The 26,895-nt window shown below is 41.8% G+C and overlaps 1 protein-coding gene across 7 annotated transcripts in view; it reads left to right on the top strand.

Moving 5' to 3' along the window:
- The window catches only part of IQSEC3 (IQ motif and Sec7 domain ArfGEF 3), a 242,532-nt gene that overhangs the window by 132,475 nt on the left and 83,162 nt on the right, over positions 1–26,895 (top strand). For all 7 annotated transcript variants that reach the window (XM_060694483.2, XM_087873704.1, XM_060694482.2 and 4 more), the window contains exon 3: positions 12,925–13,213. In XM_060694483.2, the coding sequence (XP_060550466.2) occupies positions 12,925–13,213 (289 nt within the window). The remainder of the gene's footprint in view (positions 1–12,924; positions 13,214–26,895) is intronic.

Here is a 26,895-nt window from a genome sequence, read left to right as displayed (position 1 = left end):
AAAAAGAGAGTAAAATTGTCGTAAAAGTGATGACCCATTTAATGGCCAGCATGACTTACAGTCATAATTCTGGGCTAAATTATGTTGTAAGTCAAGGACTACCTGTATCCCAAATGCCTGTGGTAACCACCCTTAGCATGTTGCTCAAATGCAGTTTCTAAATTTGTACCTGACCTAGGGAAAGTATGTTGTGCGAACAGAATTTCTATAGGATTAAGAGATCAGGATTGAAAATGCCATAAACGTTTAACTCTTTTCTTTAATGTTGCCATCCTAAAAATCCAACTTCTTGCCTTTGCATTTTTGGAGCATCCTTTTGCTAAATTGCTGCTTTGGAAGAGGAATGTTGGTCAGGAATGTAGCGCGCCCCCCCCCCCCTTGTTTTTTGACTGCTAAATGCATTTTATTAAAAATGAGCACACATTTAGCATCCTATCTATTCCCCCGAACGGTAGGCTCTATTTTAAGTAGTTTAGCCCTTTCAAGCATTGTTTTCTCCATGCAATTAATACAGCTTTCATTCCGATAATTCCTCTCCGTTTTTTGCGCATGAATAATCCAAGTAATGAAATCATGGTCTTAAGTGATAGAAAAGCAGATTCCTGTGGGCCAGTAGGAAAAAAAAAAATCTTCAGATCAGACTGACAGCAGAACTAGTTACTAAGGGAGATGGTGGGCTTCCCTTTCCTTCATGTCTTTAAGCAAAAATAAGATAGCTATCTACTGAGGAGGCTTAAATTTGAATTCCTATGCTAAACAGACCTAAATTGCCCCTGGATTCTAAGTCTACAGAAGATCTAACACTTCTGCTGTCTCGCTAGGTGATATGAATTAATTATACAAAGAAAGGAACATCCAAATAGGGTTTCTTTCTCAGACTGGCAGTGGGGGGAGAGAGAACGAAACAGGTAAACGTAGCCAGCTATGGATGGTAAATAAATGCAAACTGGGTGAGAGAGTGGCCTCCTGCACTTATAAAATTGGATTGCAAAGTCAAAAAGCGCGGTTGATTTCTTAGCATTGTTCCCTATGTCTGTTTCTCATAAACGTGAAATATTCTCTCTGACAATGTGTAAATAATGTTGCCTAGATAAATCTATTTGAAACGAGCAATAGTTTTGTTATTTCAATACAGGACTGGCGTGTTGCTTAATGGGTGCCATGGATTTTTAATAGTGCTGTGATTCAGTGCTTTTCGCTGGCTGATTATCAGGCTTTTTCACAGAGCCGTTGATGGATTAGCTAATTGAAAGAAATGTCATAGTCTTGCACATGCCTGACAAAGCTAGTCCTTGCTATTAACTGATAAATGTAGACAGAAACCATCAATTCCTTGAAAAAACACTTCCACAGTACTCAAAATCAAGATGACTTTGTTCATTATTTGGGGTTATTCAAAATAATTCATGAACATGATGGTTTAGATTTTCAAACATTTGCTTTTAAAGCAAAAATTGAAATCAGAGAAAACTTGAGAGTTGGTTCTAGAAGAAACACAATGTATAATTTATACCTTGGAAAAAACAGGATTTCCCCCTTAGCAATGAATATAAATGGCAGATACAGGAACCCATGTATTTTTCTGACTTGTCCAGAATAATATAATATAATATAATATAATATAATATAATATAATATCATATCATATCATATCATATCATATCATATCATATCATATCATATCATATCATATCATATCATATCATATCATAATATAATATAATATAATATAATATAATATAATATAATATAATATAATGTAGCATTATATATTATAGGCTGATAGCATTGTGATTAACACCAGCTGTCTGCAATTACTGTAAGTTCAAATCTCACCAGGCTCAAAGTTGACTCAGCCTTCCATCCTTTCTAAGGTAGGTAAATTGAGGACCCAGTTTGTGGGGGCAATAAGCTGACTTTGCATAAATATACAAAAGTATGAAGGCTATTGCTTAACGAATTGTAAGCCGCCTTGAGTCTCCGGAGAAAGGCGGCATATAAATCAAATTAAAATAATAATAATAATAATAATAATAATAATAATAATAATAATAATATAATATAATATAATATAATATAATATAATATAATATAATATAATATAATGTATATAATATAAAAATAATGTTGAGGAATTGATGGAATTGCACTTAACTTTAAAAATGTATCGCGAGTTTGAAGAATCTCTTCCATTTTTTAAAAGAAAACCTAGGATATTCCCACAATGGAATTAGATTCTTAGAAGTAGATGTCTCCTTGCCAAATTTCCCCAACTGATTTAAAACAGGACTTCTGTATAGGGCTGGGGTATCCATAGCACCATGCCAATCGTGATAAAGAATAATGGGGTAAAGTAAATATGTTCTATGGGCTACAGTGCACTCTTCATATCCAGTATCTTGTTTCCAGTGATGGCCAGTTTATAAACTCTTTTTCATCTTTCCCAGAAAATGTTAAAGAGATTTCAATTATTTCTCATGGCCTATCGTAATTGATTCAACCTCATGGGATTGAACTTCAAAATTATGGATGCCACCTGTTGTGGTAGAAATGTTTTGTACAAAGCCACCTCTACAGCGGGTAAAAGATGGGACTGTTGTGGCCCGTCAGTGGCCTGTGCAGCTAGTACCTGATTCCGACAGCGAGGAGGCTGGTGTGGTGCTGCGCCAGCAGCCTGTGCAGCTGGCGCTCGAGTCAGACAATGAGGAGGCTGGAGAAGATGTGGTGCCAGAGTCAGGGATTCAGCCAGGGCCTTCAGAACCTCCAGAAGCTTCCATGGGTGAAGAGGAAGAAGAGGAGGAACCTCTTCTCGATGCATGGGCGCACAGAGCTGCAAAAGGCAGGAGTGGCTCCTCAGGAGGAGGTCTCCTCAAGAGTAAGGCTTGGGGCTAATTGGCCACTCCCTTAGCCTATTTAAGGAAGGACGACGACTGAGGCAATTTGCAGGGAACAACTTCGTTCACTCTTCTTCGCGTCCTGATCTTAGTTCTCTTATCAGTTTCCTGCAAATTGCTTCTGGGCTTTCTGCCAACCATAGTAAGATTATGATTATTTATTCTTTGGATTCTTGTAGGCTGTTAAGAAAGTTAATTAACAGCCTTTATTTGAAAAAGACTGATTTAATTTAGTAAACTAAGGTTTGTACAGACTTTGTGTGTGCTGTGTTCTTTGGGGTCCGTAGCTGGGGCAGAACAGGGACCTAGCAAATGAGGAAGCTTAGGCTCAGGTCTGTATGGATTGCAAATACCCTTAGACAGACAACCTGGTACACGTATTTTTCAGAGTATAAGACTCACTGGAGTATAAGACGCACCTTAGTTTTTTTGGGAGGAAAATAGAGGGGAAAAAATTCTGCCTACCAGGTATTCATCTGGCTAGTCCCAGCACATTAGTTTTCTTGCTGGTTTTGAGGTTGGGGTTGGTTGGGGCTGTGCTTCTAAAGCATAGCTGATTGTCAGAGGGAGCAGCAATTAGAAAAGCAGGCAAAGCACAGAAGATCGCTTCGTTCGCGTTGGGGCTGAAAAACAGCTTAAAAAGCACAGCTGATCCTCAGAGGGAGCTCCAGTGACTAAAGCAGGCAAAGTGCAGAAGGAGTAAGAGAAGGCAGCAACTGTTCCGGGGAGCCATTTTGGGCACCGCACGTGGGGTTACATTTGGAGTATTAAGACGCACCCAAATTTTCAGCCTCTTTTAGAAGGGAAAAAAGTGTGTCTTATACTCCGAAAAATACGGTATATATTTCATCTGCAAATCATGCCAAACAAGTGGGGCACTGTAAGCCTCCACCTGGGATGAACATACTAAACAATTCAGTTTCATCTGGTCTAGGTAGTCCAGAAGATTGTCAGAAGCCAAGTCTCACGTGAGGCTTAAGTTAAAGCTAATCCTTTGAATTCCACCTGCGTGTCAATGCTATATATGCCATAATGGTTGGTATTCTTCCCCCACCTGCTGTTCAAAGTGGCCTTCAAAGACATTGCCATATAAAGCACACAGTGGTGCCTTCTGATGACAAAAAGAGTGTGAACCACTGCCATAGGGACTTGCTGTTCCAGAAAGAACCACGACTGATGCACCACCCAAAGCTAGGCAAAGACTATCCAAGATGTGGTATCTATCTGTGCATCCAACAGTAGCCATGAGTCCAGGGTAACTCCCAAGTTGTGACATGAACGCTAGAGTTAAAACGAGATATAAAAAGAACCAGATGGTTCCTGGGCAAACAGGAATCACATTTTGCTAGGATTCAAAGCAATGTCTTTTGTTCTGTTCATGCCCTTACACCCTCTAAACCAGGGGTCTCCAATCTTGGCTACTTTAAGACTTGTGGACTTCAACTCCCAGAATGTCCTCATATTCCCATGCTGATTGGGAGAATTCTGGAAATTGAAGTCCACGTATCTTAAAGTGGCCAAAGTTGAGAAGCACTGCCTAGACACTGGATCAGGATTCCCATGGCATCTTTTTGTCCAGCTCTGAAGTACAGATATACACCTTTATTTCATTAGCATACTGTAGATATTTGAACCTGAACTGAGAGCAATATTGGCCAACTATCGTCCTGTCTCCAACCTTCGCTTTATGGCGAAGGTTGTTGAGAGTGTGGTCGCACGACAGTTTCCGCAATTCCTGGAGGAAACATCTTATCTAGATCCGTTCCAGTCGGGTTTCAGGTCTGGGCACAGCACAGAAACGGCATTGGTCGCGTTGGTTGATGATCTCTGGAGGGCTCGGGACAGGGGTTGTTCCTCTGTTCTGGTCCTGTTAGACCTCTCAGCGGCTTTTGATACCATCGACCATGGTATCATGCTGCACCGGCTGGAAGAGTTGGGGGTGGGAGGCACTGTGTTGCGGTGGTTCTCCTCCTTTCTCTCCGACCGGTCGCAGTTTGTGTTGGCAGGGGGGCAGAGGTCAACCTCGAGGCCTCTCATTTGTGGAGTGCCGCAGGGATCGGTCCTCTCGCCTCTCCTGTTCAACATTTATGTGAAGCCGCTGGGTGAGATCATCCGTGGCTTTGGGGTGAGATACCACCAGTACGCTGATGACACCCAGCTGTACATCTCCACCCCAGGCCACCCCAACGATGCCCTTGAAGTGATGTCCCAGTGCCTGGAGGCTGTACGGATCTGGATGGGGAGGAACAGGCTCAAGCTCAACCCTTCCAAGACTGAGTGGCTGTGGCTCCCGGCATCCCGATATAGTCAGTTGACTCCATCACTGACTATTGGGGGCGAGTCATTGGCCCCCACAGAGAGGGCTCGCAATCTGGGAGTCCTCCTGGATATGCAGCTGTCCTTGGAGGAACATCTGACGGCTGTAACCAGGGGGACCTTTTATCAGGTTCGCCTGATTCGCCAGTTGCGGCCCTTTCTTGATCGGGATTCCCTGTGCACAGTCACTCACGCCCTCGTCACCTCTCGCCTTGACTATTGCAACGCTCTCTACATGGGGCTCCCCTTGAGGAGCACCCGGAGGCTCCAGCTGGTCCAGAACGCAGCAGCGCGGGTAGTGACGGGAGCAGCATGGCGCTCCCATGTAACACCGCTCCTGCGCGAGCTGCACTGGCTCCCAGTTGTCTTCTGGGTGCGCTTCAAGGTGTTGGTTATCACCTTTAAAGCGCTCCATGGCATAGGGCCTAGCTATCTTCGAGACCGCCTGCTGCTACCAACGACCTCCCATCGACCCGTGCGCTCCCACAGAGAGGGCCTCCTCGGGGTGCCATCAGCCAGACAATGTAGGCTGGTGACCCCCAGGGGGAGAGCCTTCTCTGTGGGGGCTCCCACCCTCTGGAATCAGCTCCCCCCAGAGATAAGGAGAATCCAAGACCTCAGTGCCTTCCGTCGCGCCCTTAAAACCCATTTATTTAAACAAGCCGGGCTGGCTTAAGATGAAATTTTTAACTGTTTTTAAATGTTTTAAACGTTTTTAATTGGCAAATGAGTTTTAATTGGGCCAAATTTATATATCTTTTAATTGTTTTTAATATTTGTTCTGCATGTTTTTTAATCTGGCTGTACACCGCCCTGAGTCCTCAGGGAGAAGGGCGGTATAGAAATCCAATATAAAATAAAAAATAAAATAAAATAAAGAGTAAAAGGGGGAGGCTTCAATTTTGTAGCATTCCAGAAGGAAGTGCCCAACAGTCTTGACTTTTCTTCCCCCACCAATACCATATGGAATCACTCCCTTAGGAAGAAGAAATGGAACTATTACAGAACAGTGTCCCCAACTCTCAAGTGATCCCTGAAGAACGTCATGGCCATTAGCATCAAATGCCACTGAAGGGTCAAGGAGAACTAGGATGGGACACTCCTCCTATTTGTCCTGACACAGGTGATGCCGAAAGAAAATACAGCCATGAACCCAGTCCTCACTTGGACACTGTCTGTGCAAAATCAAGACTGAAGTGAATCTGGGTGACTTTGCTTGAAAATTTTTATGCAAGTACATCACAAACTAAGTAATAATTTTAATTAGCAATTTTATGATGTTTGTGTGTCTATATTTTTCTTGACTGTACACCGCCTTGAGTCCTACGGGAGAAAGGCGGTATAGAAATATAATAAATAAATAAACAATGGCCTAATGGCAGATCTTCCTGTCCAACCTTCCCTAAAAGGCCAATTTAGAAGGATGTTGACTTAAATCTTGTGACAGAAGAAAGATGAAAATTGAATGGATGGGTGCTAGGTGGTAAGAAAAGTCCTATACCTCCAGAATATTCTATTGCTACCAGATAGAGTATAAAGAAGTTTATTGTCAGTGTCAAAACCAGGATCAATTTCTAACCTGTATATAGTGGAAGAGTTATAATTTCATTCTGTGACTTTGGTAGCAAAGCGTCTATTGCAAGATGGGGCCAATCAAATATTGGGAGGGAGAAAATAACATGTCGGAGGTGAACAAATAGACAAACTGAAAATATTTGCTATGCTAAGGGTCTCCAACCTTGGCAATTCTGGGAGTTGAAGTCCACAAGTCTTAAAGTTGCCAAGGTTGGAGACCCCTGTGCTAGGCAGTCTAGGAATTTGGAACGCCTGCATGCATCATATGCATTCATCTGTCAAACTATGACCCTTCTTATTCACTGTTTCGGCATGTCATAAACATATGCCTTCCCTAAGGTTTATGAATGTGCAGCTTCTAGCAAATTCTGAATGAAAATGGCATCGGATGTCCCTTCTCCACACTCTATAAGCAATAATAATACGGGACTTTCTCCCTATAATCCCCGCGCTAAATATAAATATCCTAACCATCCTCCAGTCATACAGACAAGTTGAAAGGGTTGGGGATTAGGAAGTTTAAATAACACCTACTGAAAAATGTCTCGCAGTGTAAGGTAAATAATTTTCCTCCCCTTAAAACTAGTTGGTAAGGGAGGAGCATTTGTTCATTAGGATGTCCCAGTAAAGTAGCAGCTGACAGTGGGAAATAAAAACGGATGCTCCTTACCCCAAACTGTAGGCTGAAATCTTCCAAGATCTCAGTTGGTGCACTAAGTAATTAGAGAGCAAGTAGCATTAGGATTTGATTTGCATGTGCTCAAAGGAAGCCTTGAAATTTCTTTCGAAACTAGTTTTTCCCTGAGGCCTAATCACTACTTTGGACAGTTCCTTCCCCTACTCCATACCGTCTGAAGTTTAATCTTTCTCTTTAAGCCTAATACACATACAGTATTTTCTTTGCTGCAGCATGTTTTTAATATATGACGTTGGGGGAGAGGGAAGTAGCTAAAAATGTAACATGGGGGGTGCAACCATGTATTCAAAACCCTGTCCCTTTTCTATATGTTTAGCACGGGGTAGCATTCTCCCAATTAAATCATTTACATATTTCTACACCAACATAAGTAAAAGGCTTGACAAATCTATTTGAACTACATATTAATCAAAGACAACTGGCCTTTTCCATTCCAGATAATTGACTTCGGCATCTGTCTCTTTTTATATTCATAATCTAACACTTACTTAATCATTCATATCTCATCTTTGACAGATATTTATGGATATATAACCTGCAAAAACATCACCTTCTCTCTCCAATTGTGAACTATTATTGTGTCAATTGGGGGAGGGGTGAGTCTGTGAGTCATTGTTACTGCCTGGAAACTGCTTGGACTTGTTCTTGCAGTTTTCTTTTGGAAGTGGTTTGCCCTTGCCTCCTTCCTAGGGCTCAGAGAGATTGACTGGCCCAAGATCACCCAGCTGGCTTTGTGCCTCAGGTGGGACTAGAACTCTCAGTCCCCCGGTTTCTCCAGTTTGTGGGACCCATCTTTTTGTGGCCTGCAGTCCAGTTTAAAAATGTGATTTTTCAGGATCTATCAAATGAGAGATCTGTGAGGGGAAAAAAGATACATGCTATTAAGACTAATTCTATGCATATACATCTCGGAGTAAATTTTGTTTGCTTCTTTAGTAGGGTTTCATGCTGTGAACAGTAGATAGAATATGCAAGTAAACTCATGCTTAGAGATAAGCAATATATACACAAAGACAGCATCAGCCTAATTTAGGATTAATTTCAGTTGGGAAATGAATTAGCAGATAGCAGCATTTCCCTCTTTTTTCCCTCTCTTTTTCTTTCTTTTTTTTCTCCATTCCTTTGAGTCAGTATTGATTCTTGGCAATTGCCTGGACTAGTCCAGGGGTGAAATCCAGCAGGTTCTAGAGAACCGGTAACAGAAATTTTGAGCAGTTCGGAGAACCAGTAGCAGATATCTTGAGTAGTTCAGAGAAAGAGCAAATACCACCTATGGCTGGCCCCAGAGTGGGGTGGGAATGAGATTTTGCAATATCCTTCCCCCAGGAGTGGGGAGGGAATGGGGATTTTGCAGTATCCTTCCCCTGCCATGCCCACCAAGCCACGCCCACCAAGCCACACCACGCCCACCAAGCCACAACCCCAGAACTGGTAGTAAAAAAAATTGGATTTCACCACTGGACTAGTCTCTGCAGTTTTGTTGGCAATATTTCAGATGTACCTTCTCCTTACTAGGACTGAAAGTTGAATCACAGCTTTCCATCAGCATTAAAGTTGTCCATAAAAATAAGAGTTCCCTCCCAAAAGAAACAATAACTCCCCCCCCCAAAACCCACAATCACCATGCCATATGTTTTCCCACAAAGAAAGATACACAAATCCATAGATAACTCATACACAACATTCTTCTCAGCTAAGACCAATGGTGTGACATCCTTCCAGCCCAGGGGATTCATGTTGTCTTTCCATCCCATCTGTGAAAGATAAAACAAGAGGTCATTGATGTGAATGAAGCTGAAATTAATCGGTCCTTTTTTGGAAGGGCAGGGGTTGCCTTGTAATTGGTTAGAAAATTCACCTAAGCCTTAAACTAACAAAGTTAGTTAGCAACTTTAAGAAATGCTCTGGGTGACTTTAGACCAGTAATGGCTAACCTTTTTCTTGTTGTGTGCTGAAAGCGCAAGCGTGCGCAACCACCCATGCTCTGCCCACCCTCTGCACATGCGTGTGTGACCCCCCGGCCCCCCGTTTTTGGCCTAGGAGGCCTCCCTGCACCCTCCTGGGCCCAAAAATGGACTGTGGGGGGGGGCTATGGAGGGGGCGGGCTGCACCCCTACCCCCATTTTTGCCTAGCAGCCTCCTGGGCCCAAAAGTGGGCCATGGGGGACACACCCCACCCCCCACACTCCGCCCCCACACTCATGCATGTGTGTGCAACCCCTGCCCCTGCACATGCATGCAACCCCTGCCCCCCCACATGCACATGACCCCTGCCCCCCTGCGCATGCGTGCGACCCCCTGTGCATGCACATGCATCTCCCACATGTGCCCCGCCTCCGCGCATCCCAAAAATCAGCTGGCCAGCGGGAGGCACGCGCGTGCATGTGCAGTGAAGCTAAGCTGGGTGATGGCCTGCGTGCCCGCAGAGAGGGCTCTGCATGCCAGCTGTGGCACACATGCCGTAGGTGCACCATCACGGCTTTAGGCCTACACGTTCGGGATCAAACTGGGAAGTTGCATAAATATACCATTCTGTGGTATAAGAACTTCCCATAAACAAAATATTCAGTTTCCCCCCTCTCCAATCTGGATGGGCTTTGGGGCTCAAAAGTAGGATATTGGTAGACTACAGTTGTGTATGCTGATATCTGTAAAAATTGCCTTGTCTCTCATTTCCTTTTAGTGTCTTCTCCCTCCATTCTCACTTTGGTGTCCTCTGAATAGATGTATTTGGACTACAATGCTGGAGAAAACTATTGCAGTACATTGTTTTATGAGTCTAGATTGGCAGCATTTGAAATATGAATGAAGATTACTTTGAGTGGATATTGCCCATCTGTGAAGTATATATTCCACATCAAATACAAACTGAGTATTGAGGCTTCCTATTATATGTATAAAAGAATAACAGAATAACAGAGTTGGAGGTCTTCTAGTCCAATCTCCTGCTCAGGCAAGAAACCCTATACCATTTCAGAGAAATGCTTTTCCGGTCTCTTCTTAAAAACCTCCAGTGTTGAAGCACCCATAACTTCTGGAGGCAAGTCGTTCCACTGATTAATTGTCCTAGCAGGAATTTTCTCCTTAGTTCTAGGTTGGTTCTCTCCTTGATTAGTTTCCACCCATTGCTTCTTGTCCTGCCCTCGGGTGCTTTGGAGAATAGTTTGACTCCTTCTTCTTTGTGGCAGCCCCTGAGATCTTGGAACACTGTTATCATGTCTACCCTAGTCCTTCTTTTCATTAAACTCGACGAACCCAGTTCCTGCAACCGTTCTTCATATGTTTTGGCTTCCAGTCCCCTAATCAGCTTTGTTGCTCTTCTCTGCATTCTTTCTAAAGTCTCAGCATCTTTTTTTTAATATTGTGGCAACTGAAACTGGATGCAATAGCATGGTCTTATCAAGGCATTATAAATTGGTTTTAACACTTCAGGTGATCTTGATTCTATCCCACTGTTAATACAGCCTAGGATTGTATTGGCTTTTTTGGCAGCTGCAGCACACTGCTGGTTCATATTTAAGGGATTGTCTAGTAGGGCTCCAAGTTCCCTTTCACAGTTATTACTATTGAGCCAGATACCACCTATACCAGGGGTCTGCAACCTTAAACACTCAAAGAGCCATTTGGACCCGTTTCCCACAGAAAAGAAAACACCGGGAGCCACAAAACCCTTCCCGTGCCTGACTATTTCTTAAGCGGCCACAAAACTAGCATGTGTAGTTGAATTAAACTTTGTTTTCTTCTGAAACTTTTCTTTTCTTGGATTTATCCATGGTTGGCCTACCGGGGGTTTGAAAAGCTCAATAAATCGTGTGCTGGCAGGTGTTACACATTGGCGGTTGTGACGCATATTTTTTGAGTGACAGGGAGTTGCAGCAGAGGGGTGAAAGAGCCACATGTGGCTCCAGAGCTGCAGGTTGCTGACCCCTGACCTATATTATGCAGGTTGCTGACCCCTGACCAGTCCGCTCCCACAGAGAGGGTCTCCTCAGGGTGCCATCAGCCAAGTTATGTCGGCTGGCGACACCCAGGGGGAGGGCCTTTTCTGTGGGAGCCCCAGCCCTGTGGAATGAACTGCCCCCGGAAATACGCAAGATCTCCGACCTCCGAGTGTTTCGTTGCGCACTGAAGACCCTGTTGTTCCGCCAGGCAGGGCTATCAACTTAATAATTTTAATTGGGGTATTTTAAATGTTTGGGGTTTTAAATCGGCCAAATCTATGTAATTATTTTAATTTTTAATTATTGTTGTGTGTTGTGTTTTTAAATTGGCTGTACACCGCCCTGAGTCCTTCGGGAGAAGGGCGGTATAGAAATAAAATTATTTATTTATTTATTTATTTATTTATTATACAAAGTATGGTATGGTATGGTATGGCATGGCATGGCATAGCATAGTATAGAACAGTATACAACATTCATCTCACATGTTCTGGGATATGTAATGGGATCTTCCTAATTCATAGCTAAAAGCGTCTGTGATCTACTTACAGACGTCTGTCTCACATGGTGATCTTGAACTCAACAACCTTCAGTATCTGCATTTCCTGAAAAGGAGTAAAAGTGGGGTAAAATGCTAGCAAGCCACAGTGCTTTATTGCCTTTGGCTCACTAAATTCTAGGTTATGTCAATGTGTTCTCATTCTGTAATCTGACTTGCCAAATCCAGTGTTCTTGAGATGAGTTAGAGTTCAATTTGCATAATTTCCCGCTGACTTGGGATTTTAGAAATTGAAATCTAATAACTGTTGAGGGTAGTGGACTGGGAAGTTTGTTATAATGCCTTTGAAATGCCTTTAGTATAACCAGAAACGGGCAATTTTGATTTTATTGGAAATATAATTGTTTCTGGGGAGCGTGATTCTGGGGTTTGAGGCAGTGAGATGTGATACCAATGGAGGAAGTGGGACAAGTTTCAACCATAATTTGAAGAGCTTGGGAATTTTCCTGCCCACTCAAAATCTTCTTAGAGGCTTAGCATACCTATTTTAAGTGTTTATGGAAAACTTGCATGAGTGCAAATGCACTGGTAAGAATCATCATTTTGCTGCTGAATTTTGACAATGATCTTGGGGAGCCTCGGAGGGGTAATTCAATAGAAGTTGGGGGGGGGACTGTCGATGACTCATCAACCATAGGTTACTCCCTCCTGCCAGACTGTTGTTGACTGTTACCTAGGAGAGGCCTACAAGTTTTGCCCTGCCTGACTCTCTCATGACGATGATTCCACTAATGGTTAACTTTCCCTCCACTTCCAGGAGCTTTCTAACATCTGCCCTATTGTAGCCTGTGCTCCGTGGATTATTATTATTTTTTTTTTTGTTTTTGCAAAGCCAGTTAGCTACGTAGAGCTAGAAAATTAAACCGACCAACCAAAAACAAAACAAAACAAACAAACAAAAAAACCAAATAAAAAAAGAGAAACGTTGCGTTTTGTTCACAGTGATGATCCCTGCGGTTCAGCCAGCAAGAAAACCGGGTGTGACGTGGACGAACCGAAGGAGTCCGGCAGAGGCAGTGGCCAGGAAGGCAGGTCCGACACCTTGAAGTTAAAAGCCCAGCATGAGGAGCGGCAGGAAGAGCAGGCAGCGGGGTCCTCCCATTTGGTGCAGAAGGCCAGCCTCCACCACACAGGTTCCCCCGTGAGAGGGCAGCGCAGCAAAGGGGCAGCTACCTGTTCCCATGCGGCTGCGTCCAATTATGAGCTCTCCCTTGACTTAAAGAATAAACAGGTACGCCTGCTTCTCCTCATGCCTTGGGAGAGAGGGCTGGGGCGGGGCGGGGCCATTTCTCCATCCATTGTTTAGCTTAGTTCCTTTTCATGTGCACTCCCAGCTTGCGGACCATCACCAGGGATGGGGATGGGACTGGGCGGATATATTTTGGGAACAACCATAGGGAATATTTTGCATGAAGAGGGCACCTTCATCTTAAATCATCAGGTAGGACCAGTGGTGAAATCCAAATTTTTTTACTACTGGTTCTGTGGGCATGGCTTGGTGGGCGTGGTGTGGCTTGGTGGGCGTGGCAGGGGAAAGATACTGCAAAATCTCCTTTCCCACCCCACTCCAGGGGAAGGATACTGCAAAATCCCCATTTCCTCCCCACTCCTGGGGGAAGGATATTGCAAAATCTCGATTCCCACCCTAATCTGGGGCCAGCCGGTATTTGCCGGTTCTCTGAACTACTCAAAATTTCCGCTACCGGTTCTCCGAACTACTCAAAATTTCTGCTACCGGTTCTCCAGAACCTGTCAGAACCTGCTGGATTTCACCCCTGGGTAGGATGTGATGGGAAATATCTGTATTTTTTGGGGGGGGGCAGAGGTCTGGACAGAACTGTTGTCTATCAGAATAGGCAATATTGACCAAGATAGATGAATAGTCGGATGGTGTATAAGGCAGAATTCCTGATGTACATCTTAGCCAGGGATGAGGAAATTGGGATAGGAATGCTGATCCATCACAGAATAAATATATATTTCTGTTATATTGAGGGATCAGAGAGAAATGTGGTTATTTCTTTTTTTGACGCAAGCTTATTGAATTCACGCTCCCTGAATTTACACTTACTGTGCCAATGCGTGAGTCTAATCACAAATATATCTCAAGAATCATGCGTGCACAGTCATGGAGGCACAATTTTCACTCTGTTCAGAAAAGGGGTATATTAGCGATAAGCGCAAACAATACAGGAAATATTTGTGAAAATAATACATTATGGTAGATGGACTGCAAAAAATATGAGTGTTAGGGAAAAAGTTAAGTACAAGTAATATGGGTAGAAGGGAAAACACACACAAAATATTCACTGACGTTTATGCAATTATAAAGTGTAGCAAAACAAATGAATGAAACAAATTTAAGATTGGAAAAATGAGAAACCGAGTGAAACCATCATTGACAATCCATGTTTTCTTAATTATTTTTGGCTCGCTGTATGCAATTAACACATACCTTTCCATGTGCTCCAAGCCATATTATGCAAATGAAAACATTTTTCCTAAATAAGGTAGAGTGTGTATATAGAATGTATCTAAAGTACGGCCCCATAGAGAAAGTCAGTTTTGATAGACAGTTTAGTATATACATTAAATGTTCAAGTGGTTTGCCATTTCTTCTAAGCACTTCCTTATTTATTTAACACATGACTGTTGAGAACATTCCTTAATATAACGACATTTTCTCTGAAAAAAGATAATATAACATATTGCGGTTAGCCTATGGGGTCTGACTTTTGGTATACACTGCATTTTGCCACTTTGTCACTACTGTACCTGACACATTAAATTTGATGCCTGGCTGCAATAAAAATACAACTTGTAAGTGAGTTGTCATTTGCATGCACCTCTTATATTCCCCTCTGCCTATGTCTTTAAGTAGGCATATTATATTTGGACTGTAAACACACACACACACACACACACTGATCAGTTGATGGAAGCAAAGAGATGCAGAATAGAATAGAATAGAATAGAATAGAATAGAATAGAATAGAATAGAATAGAATAGAATGGAATAGAATAGAATAGAATAGAATAGAATAGAATAGAATAGAATACAGAGTTGGAAGGGACCTTGGAGGTCTTCTAGTCCGACCCAGGAATTCCTACACCATTTCAGACAAATGGTTATCCAACATCTTCTTAAAAACTTCCAGTGTTGTAGCATTCACAATTTCTGGAGGCAAGTCGTTCCACTGATTAATTGTTCTAACTGACAGGAAGTTTGTCCTTCTTTCTTAGGTTGGTTCACTCCTTGATTAGTTTCCATCAGTTGCTTCTTTTTCTGTCTTCAGGTGCTTTGGAGAATAGCTTGACCCCCTCTTCTTTGTGGCAGCCCCTGAGATCTTGGAACACTGCTATCATGTCTCCCCTAGTCCTTCTTTTCATTAAACTAGACATACCGAGTTCCTGCAGCCATTCTTCATATGTTTTAGCCTCCAGTTCCCTAATCATTTTTGTTGCTCTTCTCTGCACTCTTTCTACAGTCTCCACATCTTTCTTACATCGTGGTGACCAAAACTGAATGCAGTTTTTCAAGTGCAGCCTTACCAAGGCATTATAAAGTGATATTAACACTTCATGTGATGTTGATTTGTATAAATAATATAAATCAGATAAAGAAGATTCTCTTTACTGCCATTTAGTGGTTCTCTGAGGTTTTGCAGCCCAGCTATAGCCACCTTGCTTTAACCATACCAAGGCTGAAATATTTCTTCCTGCAGGCAGGTCAGGGAATTCAGGCCCTTCTGCCTTTCTAAAAGAGTAGCTTCCTCAGTTGTGAAATTAAAAATTCCTAAATGTATTGATAATTATTAATGCCTGCTCCCAATGTATGCAGAGATGGATGGAATGGTGTTTTCTGAAGAACTCTTAGAGCAAGGGCCTACAGCATTCTTTCTCAACTTCAGTAGTTTTAAGATGTATGGTGGACCTCAACTCCCAGAATTCCCCAGCCAGCATACCCCAGCAGGGAATTCTGGGAGTTTAAGTCCACACATCTTTAACATGCCAAGGCCAAGAAACACTGGCCTTCAGCATTTGGCCTTTGATACATTGCCCTATTAAATCATAGGTATGGCTAGGAAAAAGAAAAGTAAATTATTTTAGGTTTCATTAAAAGCAGTTATGATTGATTCATCACAGGTAATGTTAATTCCTCCCTATGCAGTTAATAAATCCCTTCCTTCTTTAATCTTTACTTTTGGTAAGAATTTTTATAGACACCTTCAAGATGACCTTGAGATCCTTGAAGCTCTCTTTCCATTGCAGATTCTCCATCTTAAAAGCAGCTGCTTTATCTTTCAGTTTGGTAGCTCTTGCTTTAATGAACCTGAAACAGAATTATGATAAAGTTAGTTATTGTACAAAATAATTTTAAAATATGTTAGGCTACTTGTGTTCAGCTACTGCAGTTTTTTTGCTGGCATGTCACTCTTCTTTTTATAATGTTCACCGTCTGCCACAAAATATTTGGCTCCAGATCTTGTTTCTCATCTCACCATGTGTTTCTATGTGTGTTTTTATTCTTCACCCAGCTAAATATTTTCACTCCAGTGAGATAAGGAGATTTTTAGTATGCAGTTCAAGTTATAATATTTACCAATGTGCATTCTCAGAAATGCATCAAAGGTATGAATCTACTGATGCACTGAGAAAAAACTTGTCAGCTTTTCACCAAATTTTCTATTATATCAACCATTATTTTGCCGAGGGGGGGGGACATGTTTTCTTAATCTCTGCATAGTTGCATGTAAATAGCATTCAGGCTTAATATGAATCTGAATCTAAACTGAGAAAATGAAATTAGAATTTTCAAGTTTGGCTCAAAATAATCTGAGGTGGAAATACATGTTTAGTAGAATCCAAACAGAATGAATGGAATTGGGGATATCTGTGCCAAGCTGAGCCAAATCTAATGTGACTGATTAATGAGTGATTTTTTCATAAATCAGGAGACAAACAGAAGACCATTTTACTAATCGTGTCAGTAAAATACCCTGCTAGCTGAGCGAGGCATGTAAAAAAGAACCTTTGAAAAATAACTGGCTCGTTTGGAGGGACTGCAATAAATACAAAACAGATTTATTCTGAAAGAACTCTCTAAAAGTCTTAAAAATTTTTTGTCAAAAAGTGAGTTAAGGAGAGATCTCCATTACATCAATTTTGGCCACAAACAATTTGTGTTTTTGAATGTATTTGGTAGTTTCTGTATATCATCTCCACGACTGCTCCCAGATTTACTAGAAAGAGGGAACCCCAGTTACTTAAATGATATGGGTGCTTTCAGCCTCTTTTTCTAACTTTGGAAATGTAGTTGAAAATCAACAGCCAACTCCTGAAAAAATTGATAACGTGTTTTCCCAAAAATAAGACCCTGTCTTATATTTTTTTGAACCCTGAAATAAGCGCTAGCCTTATTTTCAGGGAGGTCTTATTATTTTGGGGCATGTGGAGGAAACCAGAGGAAATGGCGGAGACTGGCTGCGCAGGTGTTTAAATTTTTTTGGGGAGGGCTTATTTTCAGGGGGGGCTTATTTTAGTGCACGCGCTCAAAAGCCCAATTGGGCTTATTATCAGGGAATGATTTATTTTAGGGGAAACAGGGTACATTTTACACATAAGGACAATAGGGACTATTCCTATTTTGCTTTTAATCATTGTCCAGTTGTTTTTTTAAAAAGTTGCTGTTAATTTGTATGTTTGTATGTACACTGATTATATTACCTTGTTGTTGTATGTACACTGAGAGTTTATGCACCAGAGACAAATTCCTTGTATGCCTAATCATATTTGGCCAATAAAGAATTCTATTCTATCCTATCCTATCCTATCCTATCCTATCCTATCCTATCCTCTCCTCTCCTCTCCTCTCCTCTCCTCTCCTATCCTATCCTATCCTATCCTATCCTATCCTATCCTTCTATTCTATTCCATTCCTATTCCTATTCCTATTCCATTCCTATTCTTACTCATGCCCTATCCAATCCTATCCTATCCTATCCTATCCTATCCTATCCTATCCTATCCTATCCTATCCTATCCTTCTATTCCATTCCATTCCTATTCCTATTCCTATTCCTATTCCTATTCCTATTCCTATTCCTATTCCTATTCCATTCCTATTCTTATTCATGCCCTATCCAATCCTATCCTATCCTATCCTATCCTATCCTATCCTATCCTATCCTATCCTATCCTATCCTATCCTATCCTTCTATTCCATTCCATTCCTATTCCTATTCCTATTCCTATTCCTATTCCTATTCCTATTCCTATTCCTATTCCTATTCCATTCCTATTCTTATTCATGCCCTATCCAATCCTATCCTATCCTATCCTATCCTATCCTATCCTATCCTATCCTATCCTATCCTTCTATTCCATTCCATTCCATTCCTATTCCTATTCCTATTCCTATTCCTATTCCATTCCTATTCTTATTCATACCCTATCCTATCCTATCCTATCCTATCCTATCCTATCCTATCCTATCCAATCCAATATGCTTCTAGTGATGTCAGTGCTATGGCACCATCAGCCTTTGACCCTTGATACTGAAAAATGGTAGAAAAGATAGATATGTTTCCTGGTTATTAAATTGCCTGTCTTTGCTAAATTTTTGAGGCAACAGAAAGTATTGCATGACTTTACTCAGTAGTGTAAAGAACTCTATTGAAAACTGCAACAGAACAAAAGGAAGTGATGACAATAGGTTTGCTTCAGTGGTGGGATTCAACCAGTTCGCACCACTTCGGGAGAACCGGTTGTTAACTTTCTGAACAGTTTGGCAAACTGGTTGTTGGAAGAAATCATTAGGGCAGAGAACTGGTTGTTAAATTAAAGTCCTCAAACAACTTTAAATTGATTGGCCTGTATCTAATATTTCAATATACAACCATCCCAAATTTTGTCATTTAAAGCTGCCTAAATTCATCCTTGGCATGTATAAAGATTTTTTAAAATGTATTTTTTCCTTAGGAAGTAGCATCTGGCTCTCTTTTTTTAAATGATTCATATAATCCTTGACAACCTCTTAGTTGGATAAATCCAGTCATATGTTACGTGAGAGCATAAGTAATCTGTTCCCCCCGCTTACATTATTTGAAGGCCATCTATTATTGTACTAATTGCTTGACACAAAAGCCCAAATTACATATTTTACTCTTGCATTGCTTTCTAGTACATGGTGCTTGCATGAAGCACTTTTAGTCCCATCACATATGCATGTTAGATAGCCCTGATTCCTGGTATCAATCTGCAGGTAACAGCTGCATCTTTTCAGCCATTTATTTTGCATATGCAAATGCCAGCAAGTGGGTCTGTACTAATGTAATGTTGCTGACCTGAGGTTTCCACCACGGGTGGGCTTCAAAAATTTTAGCAAGGGGTTCCCTGCCTGATTGCTGGGTAGGCGTGGCCAACATGGGCGTGGCCAAGTTGGCCTCCTGCACTACAGCAGGGGGGCGTTTTTGCCCTCCCCAGGCTCCGGAGGCTTTTCTCGAGCCTCCGGGATGGTGAAAATGGCCTCCCCAGGCTCTGGAGGCCCTCTGAAGGCCAAAAACGAGCCCGTTTCCGGCCTTCCTGAACTTCTGGTAGGCCCAATTTTTGCCTTCCCTGAGCCTCCGTGCATACCTTGCACTTATTTGCATCCAAACCGGGCCGCGTGGGGACTCCTGGGAGGGGCGGGGTGGGCGGGGCCAGCCAGGAGTGGGATTTGGGGGTTCTCCAAACTGCACAGAATCTTAGTTAGAGGATCTCCCAAACCCCTGCTAATCCCCAGCAGCCCATCCCTGGTTTCCACTCATCTTCAGGTAGAACATCTGAGTGGAACACCTAAATAAGGCTTACACAGAGAATTTCCATCACACAGAAAGTATTGCTATGAAAGATATAGGGCACGGGGCTACCAGTTAAGGAGGGCTCACCAATAAACTTTGGATGATCTTTTATTCATGAATGGTCAACCTATGGCTCCAAAATTGTAGGCACCCTTTAAATCCAATTTATTTATTTGCTTACTCAGTTATTTACATACATGTATGTAAACAGCTCATTTAGTGACCGGTCAAAGTTAACAACGGCACTGAAAAAAGTGACTTATGACCATTTTTCACACTTATGACCATTGCAGCGTCCCCATGGCCACGCGATCAAAATACGAATGCTTGGCCGCTGACTCATATTTATGACGGTTGCAGTGTCGCGGGGGTCATGTGATCACCTTTTGCGACCTTCTTACGAGCAAAGTCAGAGGAGAAGCCAGATTCACTTAACAACCGTCTTTACTAACTTAACGACTGCAGTGATTCACTTAGCAACTGTGGCACGAAAAGCCGTAAAATTCGCTTAATAAATGTTTCATGTAGGAACAAAAAAAAATTGGACTCAATTGTGGTCATAAACCGAGGACTACCTATACTAATTGAACTGCCATAGACCGAAAAGAATCTCTTTTTTGCAGTCCTTAAAACCTTCTTCTCATCATCTGCTGAAAGCTGTTGAGTTTGACACCCCTGCCCTAAAGTAATCCAACCATATCAACTCCTTTCCATAAATTCCTTCAGAAACAGACCAATCCAACGTCGGCCTAGCCCTCAGCCTACCTCTGCTCTGAGGGTGTCCATGCTAGCAGGGAGTTCTAAGCATTACAGTCTCATCTGCTCTGAAATTTTCAGGTTGGCAAGGGCTATTTTACAGGTTTAGTTCCATAAGAATTACCGACATGATTCACTTTCCTGCCATTATTCATTAGACTCCATCTAAACCTTTTTGAAAGCACTTGGGTCACTGATATGACAAATGCCTTCAGAAGAGGCAGAATAGCCACTGGCATGCTGGCCTTAGTTTATGAAAGTTCAAGTCAAACATGTCTGAAAAGGGGGATCTTAGAGAGATCTAAGATATATTTAAATAGATATATTTAATCCTTCCAGGTCCAGGTTCCTCTTGGAGTCAAATATCCAGAAGGTACAATAGCAGATATTAAGGGGTAATAAAAGCCCTTAATAGTGGTACAGAACCTGTGGCACACTGACATAAAAACAACACCTGTCCAACTTTCCTTTATATTCCTAACTTAGGTAATGCAGTTCTCAAGTGTATCTGTTTAATTGGCCAACTTGCAACTTGCCTTCTTAAAAACTAATACCAGTCAACATCTGCTTGAAGTATTAATTCGGTAATATGCAAGAAGAAAACTCTGGCCTGGTGTAGCACTCAAGGAAATGTCTCAGCAAGTTTACAGGTCCCCATCCTAGCAATCTTCTGGTGTAATAAGGGAGGGACTCAGAGGTGAAATCCAGCTGGTTCTGACAGGTTCTGGAGAACCGGTAGCGGAAATTTTGAGTAGTTCGGAGAAACAGCAAATACCACCTCTGGCTGGCCCCAGAGTGGGCTGGGAATGGAGATTTTGCAATATCCTTCCCCCAGCCGTGGGGTAGGAATGGAGATTTTGCAATATCCTTCCCCTGCCATGCCCACCAAGCCACACACACCAAGCCACGCCCATAGAACCGGTAGTAAAAAAAAATTGGATTTCACCACTGGAGGGACTGAGAAACATTATTTTCGTTTTGCTGTTGACCATGGTTTGCTGTGTCATCTGAACATGGACAGAGCTTTGCACATTGTTTTAACCAGGTTTTGTCATACATACTGCACTGCAGTGGGTTAAGTTCGTGTAATGCTAAACCAATGCTAAATCAAAAATCGTGGTTTACAAACCATAATGACTGGGTTCATGCAATATGTTAAGCTAAATTCAAATAGACCACATTTCTGAGACAATGTTATGTATGAACTAGCCAGCCTTAATTATCGTTAATAGAAAGAACTTGGCCTGAAGCACTGTTTATGAAGCTAATTTGTATTCAGAAGCTATGTTTAAAACTTATTTAAGAAAATTCATATGGCTGCCCAACTCACACTCAGTGACTCTGACTGAGCAGTTCATAAGGATAAAATCCCAATACAAAAACAATTTAAAAAAGCAATAACTCCCCCCCTCTACAAATCTTGCTGGTGACAACAATCAAATGAGCCATTTGATGGGCTCCATCCCACTCTGAAATCCCGAAGCCCATTGGCAAAACCAGGTCTTCAGGGCCTTGCAAAAGAGTATCAAAATAGGGGCTAATCTTATTTCTGCAGGGATGATGTTCTACAGGGAGGAGCCACCATGGAGAAGGCCCTACTTTTTGATCCCACTGGATCAGCGGTATCAAACTCAAGGCTTAGATCTGGCCCATGGGGCTGCCCTGGAAACAGCAAAGGACTGGCCCGTGGTGCCTCTGGCAGGGTGTTGTGGCCTGTCAGCGGCCTGTGCAGCTAGTAGCTGATTCCGACAGCGAGGAGGCTGGTGTGGTGCTGCGCCAGCAGCCTGTGAAGCTGGCACTCGAGTCAGACAATGAGGAGGCTGGAGAAGATGTGGTGCCAGAGGCGGGGATTCAGCCAGGGCCTTCAGAACCTCCAGAAGCTTCCATCAGTGAAGAGGAAGAAGAGGAGGAGCCTCTTCTTGATGCACGAGCGCGCAGGCAGGAGTGGCTCCTCAGGAGGAGGTCTCCTCGAGAGTAAGGCTTGGGGCTAATTGGCCACTCCTCTAGCCTATTTAAGGAAGGATGATGACTGAGGCAATTTACAGGAAACAACTTCGTTCATATTCCTTTGCGTCTTGATTCCAAAAACATCTGATTGGCTCTTGCTCCTTTCTTGTCAGTTTTCCTGCAAATTGCTTCTGGGCATTCTGCTAACCACAGTAAGATTACAGTTATCTGAAATACTGTGCTTCAGAATTGAGTTATTATTCTTTGGATTCTTGTCGGCTGCTAATGAAGTTAAATTAACAGCCCTTGTTCAGAAAAGACTGATTTAAACTGTACTTGTGTTCGAACAACTACTAAGAAAACTCATTAGTAGTCCTTAATTAGTAAACTAAGATTTGTATAGACTTTGTGTGTGCTGCGTTCTTTGGGGTCCGTAGCTGGGGCAGAACGCAAGGAAAACGGGCTCCCAAGCTCCATTTGTGCTGGCAGAGGGTTGCAAGAGGCCATTGCAGCTGGAAACGGAGCTTGGGAGCCCGTTTTCGCTGGCCGAGTGCTCGGGCCACCACAGGCGCCCCCGACACGACTGACGTCGAGTTGGACACGACCACCGTGGCCATGCCCCGCCCGCAAGGTCAAACACAACCCTAATGCAGCCCTCAGTGAAATCGAGTTTGACACTCCTGCACTAGATGGACCTCCTTAGGCAAGGGGACTCGTAACATTCCCTGCCTCCCTGCAGTGATGGGTGGGGTACATGTAAAATTAGCATTCTTAACTTGATGTAGATCTAAAAATGCAAGGAGATAGTTTGGGTTTCTTCCAGCTTTGTAGAAGAAGAGGAGAAGTGAGAGTCAGCAGGAGAGAATGGCTATGGACTTACCGATAGTAGTACTGTATCTAAATCCAATCTCTGTGTTTTAAGTACTTTAGTGTAAGATACAATCTGGATTCAAATCGTAGTCTGGAGAGCCATGAAATTGTTCCTTGTGAAGGAAAAGTTTCTTTTTAAGAGAACTTCCTAGCAGAACAAAGGGGTGGGGGTGGAAATCACTCTATCTCATTACCTTGGTATTAATTTTTCTCTGAGTGAGGCATTTGTAAAAGTTCAAATGATTTCTTTTCCTCCAGGGAAAGGTAAAATATTGATGCAATGGATAGTTGGAAATATATTGCATGGAAATTAAATTAAGAAAACAGTGAAACCAAACAAACCCACTCTGAGTCCTGGAGAATACAATGCAATTAAATTTAGAGTAAGCAGCAAAAGAAAAGGGGGGGGGGAAAGCCAAAGCAATAACTGTATTCAAATAGGCAACCATATACTGAAAATGATTAGCCCCCATATCATTAGATATATACAGTATATTTGAAAAAAGTGCTGCATTTTTGTATCATACTGAGCTATAATGGAAGTTGTAATGTTTTGGTTTAGTATGTTATGTAAATCCAGCCATTTCTGTTTACCAATAATGGTTTCTGTCTTTTAACTATCAGTAAACTCAGCCATTTGTGGCTTAGTGAAGAAAACTTCTGGGCAGAGCAATCCTATATTAAAGATGATCTTCAAAAACCTTGTGGTTGTAACATGACAAGATTGAAATGTGACCAGAGGTAGAGAAGATATTTAGATTAAACCGGAGTGATGTAGAGGGATATAAGGTCCCAAGGGAGGAGCAAGGGAGACCGATCAAAAAGTCAATAAGAGTTGAAATAATAAAAAGGGCAAGAGATGATGGATAGATACAGAATAAATTTTGATATGGGATTTGTTTTACTAAAGATTAGGAAATAGAGCTAGAAACTAAAAACTGGGAAAATGTTATTATATATATATTGTTATATGATGAAAGTTATTATAGTTACTATGTACAAGTAAATGTTAGAAGTTAAGATTATTATTATATAGAATAGAATAGAATAGAATAGAATAGAATAGAATAGAATAGAATAGAATAGAATAGAATAGAATAGAATAGAATAGAATTCTTTATTGGCCAAGTGTGATTGGACACACAAGGAATTTGCCTATGGCGTATATGCTCTCAGTGTACATGAGGAGAATAAAATACATTCATCAAGAATAAAAAGATACAACACTTACTGATAGTCAAGATTACTAATAAACTATCAAATCATACTAGGAAACAAATAAAAACAATATAAATTGAAAGGTACAAGCAACATGGTTATAGTAATAAGTGGGAAGAGATAGATACTAGTAAAGAAGAGAATAATAATAATAATACAGTCTTAGTAAATTATTTGACAGTGTTGTAGGAATTAATTGTTTAGCAGCATGATGGCATTCGGGGGAAAAACTGTCCTTGTGTCTAGTTGTTCCGATGTGCAGTGCCCTATAGTGTCGTTTTGAGAGTAGAAGTTGAAACAATTTATGTCCAGGATGTGAGGGCTCTGTAGATATTTTCACAGCCCTCTTTTTGACTGGTGCAATATACAGATGGAAGGCAGGTTAGTAGCAATTGTTTTTTCTGCAGTTCTAATTATCCCCTGAAGCCTGTGTTTATATGTTTAAAAAGTAAAAAATGATGATGATGAAAAAAAGAGATGATGGATAGAAGGCTTACTGAGATAGATAAGCAAATACTGCTATTATTATTATTATTTTTTAATTTGATTTATATGCCGCCCTTCTCCGAAGACTCAGGGCGGTTTACAATGCGTTAAGCAATAGCCTTCATCCTTTTGTATATTAATACAAAGTCAGCTTATTGCCCCCACAAACTGGGTCCTCATTTCACCTACCTTAAAAAGGATGGAAGGCTGAGTCAACCTTGAGCCTTGGCGAGATTCGAACCCTGCAGTAATTGCAGGCAGCTGGTCTTAATAAGCTTAATAACAAGGTGCCTTAAACCCCTGTACTACCAAGGCTCTGTGATTATGTGATCGTGATCAATGTTATGAATATTAACATTGATAATATTCAATGTTAATAGTACCATTATTACTATTATTTCTCAAACCTAATTGTACCCAGACAACACACTGTTCATGTAGACATTGAAGTTTTATGAAAAAAATATTTTTTTAAAAAAAGAAAAAAAAAGAAATGGAGGGATATTTCCATCTCCCAGTCCTCCCTGAATTTGGAAAGACTGTAGGGAAGACTCTGATATTCTTTGGTTCACCAACATATCCTGATTGGTCATTGCTAGCATGGCACCATTTTAGACCCCCCCCATTGTTAAAAAATATCACCTCTCATCGTAGAAGAAAGTGCCTCTTCTGAGCAAATGACAAACGGCACAGGCACAAACTTCCTTCAGGACTATTGTTTTTACCCCTATGCAAACATATGCAAATCTATTCGACAGCTGCATATATTAAAACAACCCAAGCTTATATGATTGATTGGCTTCTTTGAATCGGTTGACAGGCGTGCAAAGTAGGTAATTCCAAGCTTCCTTCCGAGGAAACATGGGATGGTGAAGTTTTAGCACACGTTGGAGCCCCACTAAGATTATGAGAGACAATTCACCCGCTTCTTCATAATTGCAATATCATTTTAGACTGCCCTCGTCAACTCATTGATAGCAACTGGGACAGATGTTTCTTTTCTATCGCCGCGCTTAAATTTGTTTTTATTTAAAAGACATTTATCCTGCTTTTCAATCCAGAACTCTTCAAGGTGGCTCACCGTGTAAATTAAAACAGTCAACGATGGATTAAACACTCAGTGTCTGTCATACACTTAACTGGGTCATGAACAAGGTTAGTGTATTTTGCAAATACCATAAGCCCATCAGCAGCAAAGGATAGAGGAGATTAATTTTGGCTCAACATAGCTCTGGATCTCTTTGGGCTATATTAACCTCCCCCAATTAGGTATATTATGCACAGAGGGACAAGAGGGGTAATGGAGTGTAAACCATGCTTTCCTGCTGTCGGCAGGTAAATAACATCCTCAAGTAGCCTCCGAACTGAGAAAAATCATGTTTCCTAGCACTCCAAACCTTCTCTCTTTTAACTTCCATCTTAAAGGTAAAGGTTCCCCTCGCACGTATGTGCAAGTCGTTCCCAACTCTAGGGGGGCGGTGCTCATCTCCGTTTCAAAGCTGAAGAGCCAGCGCTGTCCGAAGACGTCTCCATGGTCATGTGGCCAGCATGACTAAACGCTAAAGGTGCACGGAACGCTGTTACCTTCCCGCCAAAGGTGGCCCCTATTTTTCTACTTGCATTTTTTATGTGCTTTCGAACTGCTAGGTTGGCAGAAGCTGGGACAAGTAACAGGAACTGACCTTGTTATGCAGCAGTAGGGATTCGAACCACTGAACTGCCAACCTTTTGATCGACAAGTTCAGGGTCTTAGCCACTGAGCCAGCGCAACCCCTTAAAAAGGGAGAAGGATTGA

This window comes from Pantherophis guttatus, chromosome 7 (assembly GCF_059756535.1).
Source record: "Pantherophis guttatus breed Tessera chromosome 7, ASM5975653v1, whole genome shotgun sequence".
NCBI lineage: Eukaryota > Metazoa > Chordata > Lepidosauria > Squamata > Colubridae > Pantherophis > Pantherophis guttatus.
Note: the sequence above shows the minus strand (reverse complement) of the source record. Positions and strands in the feature narration are given on the sequence as shown.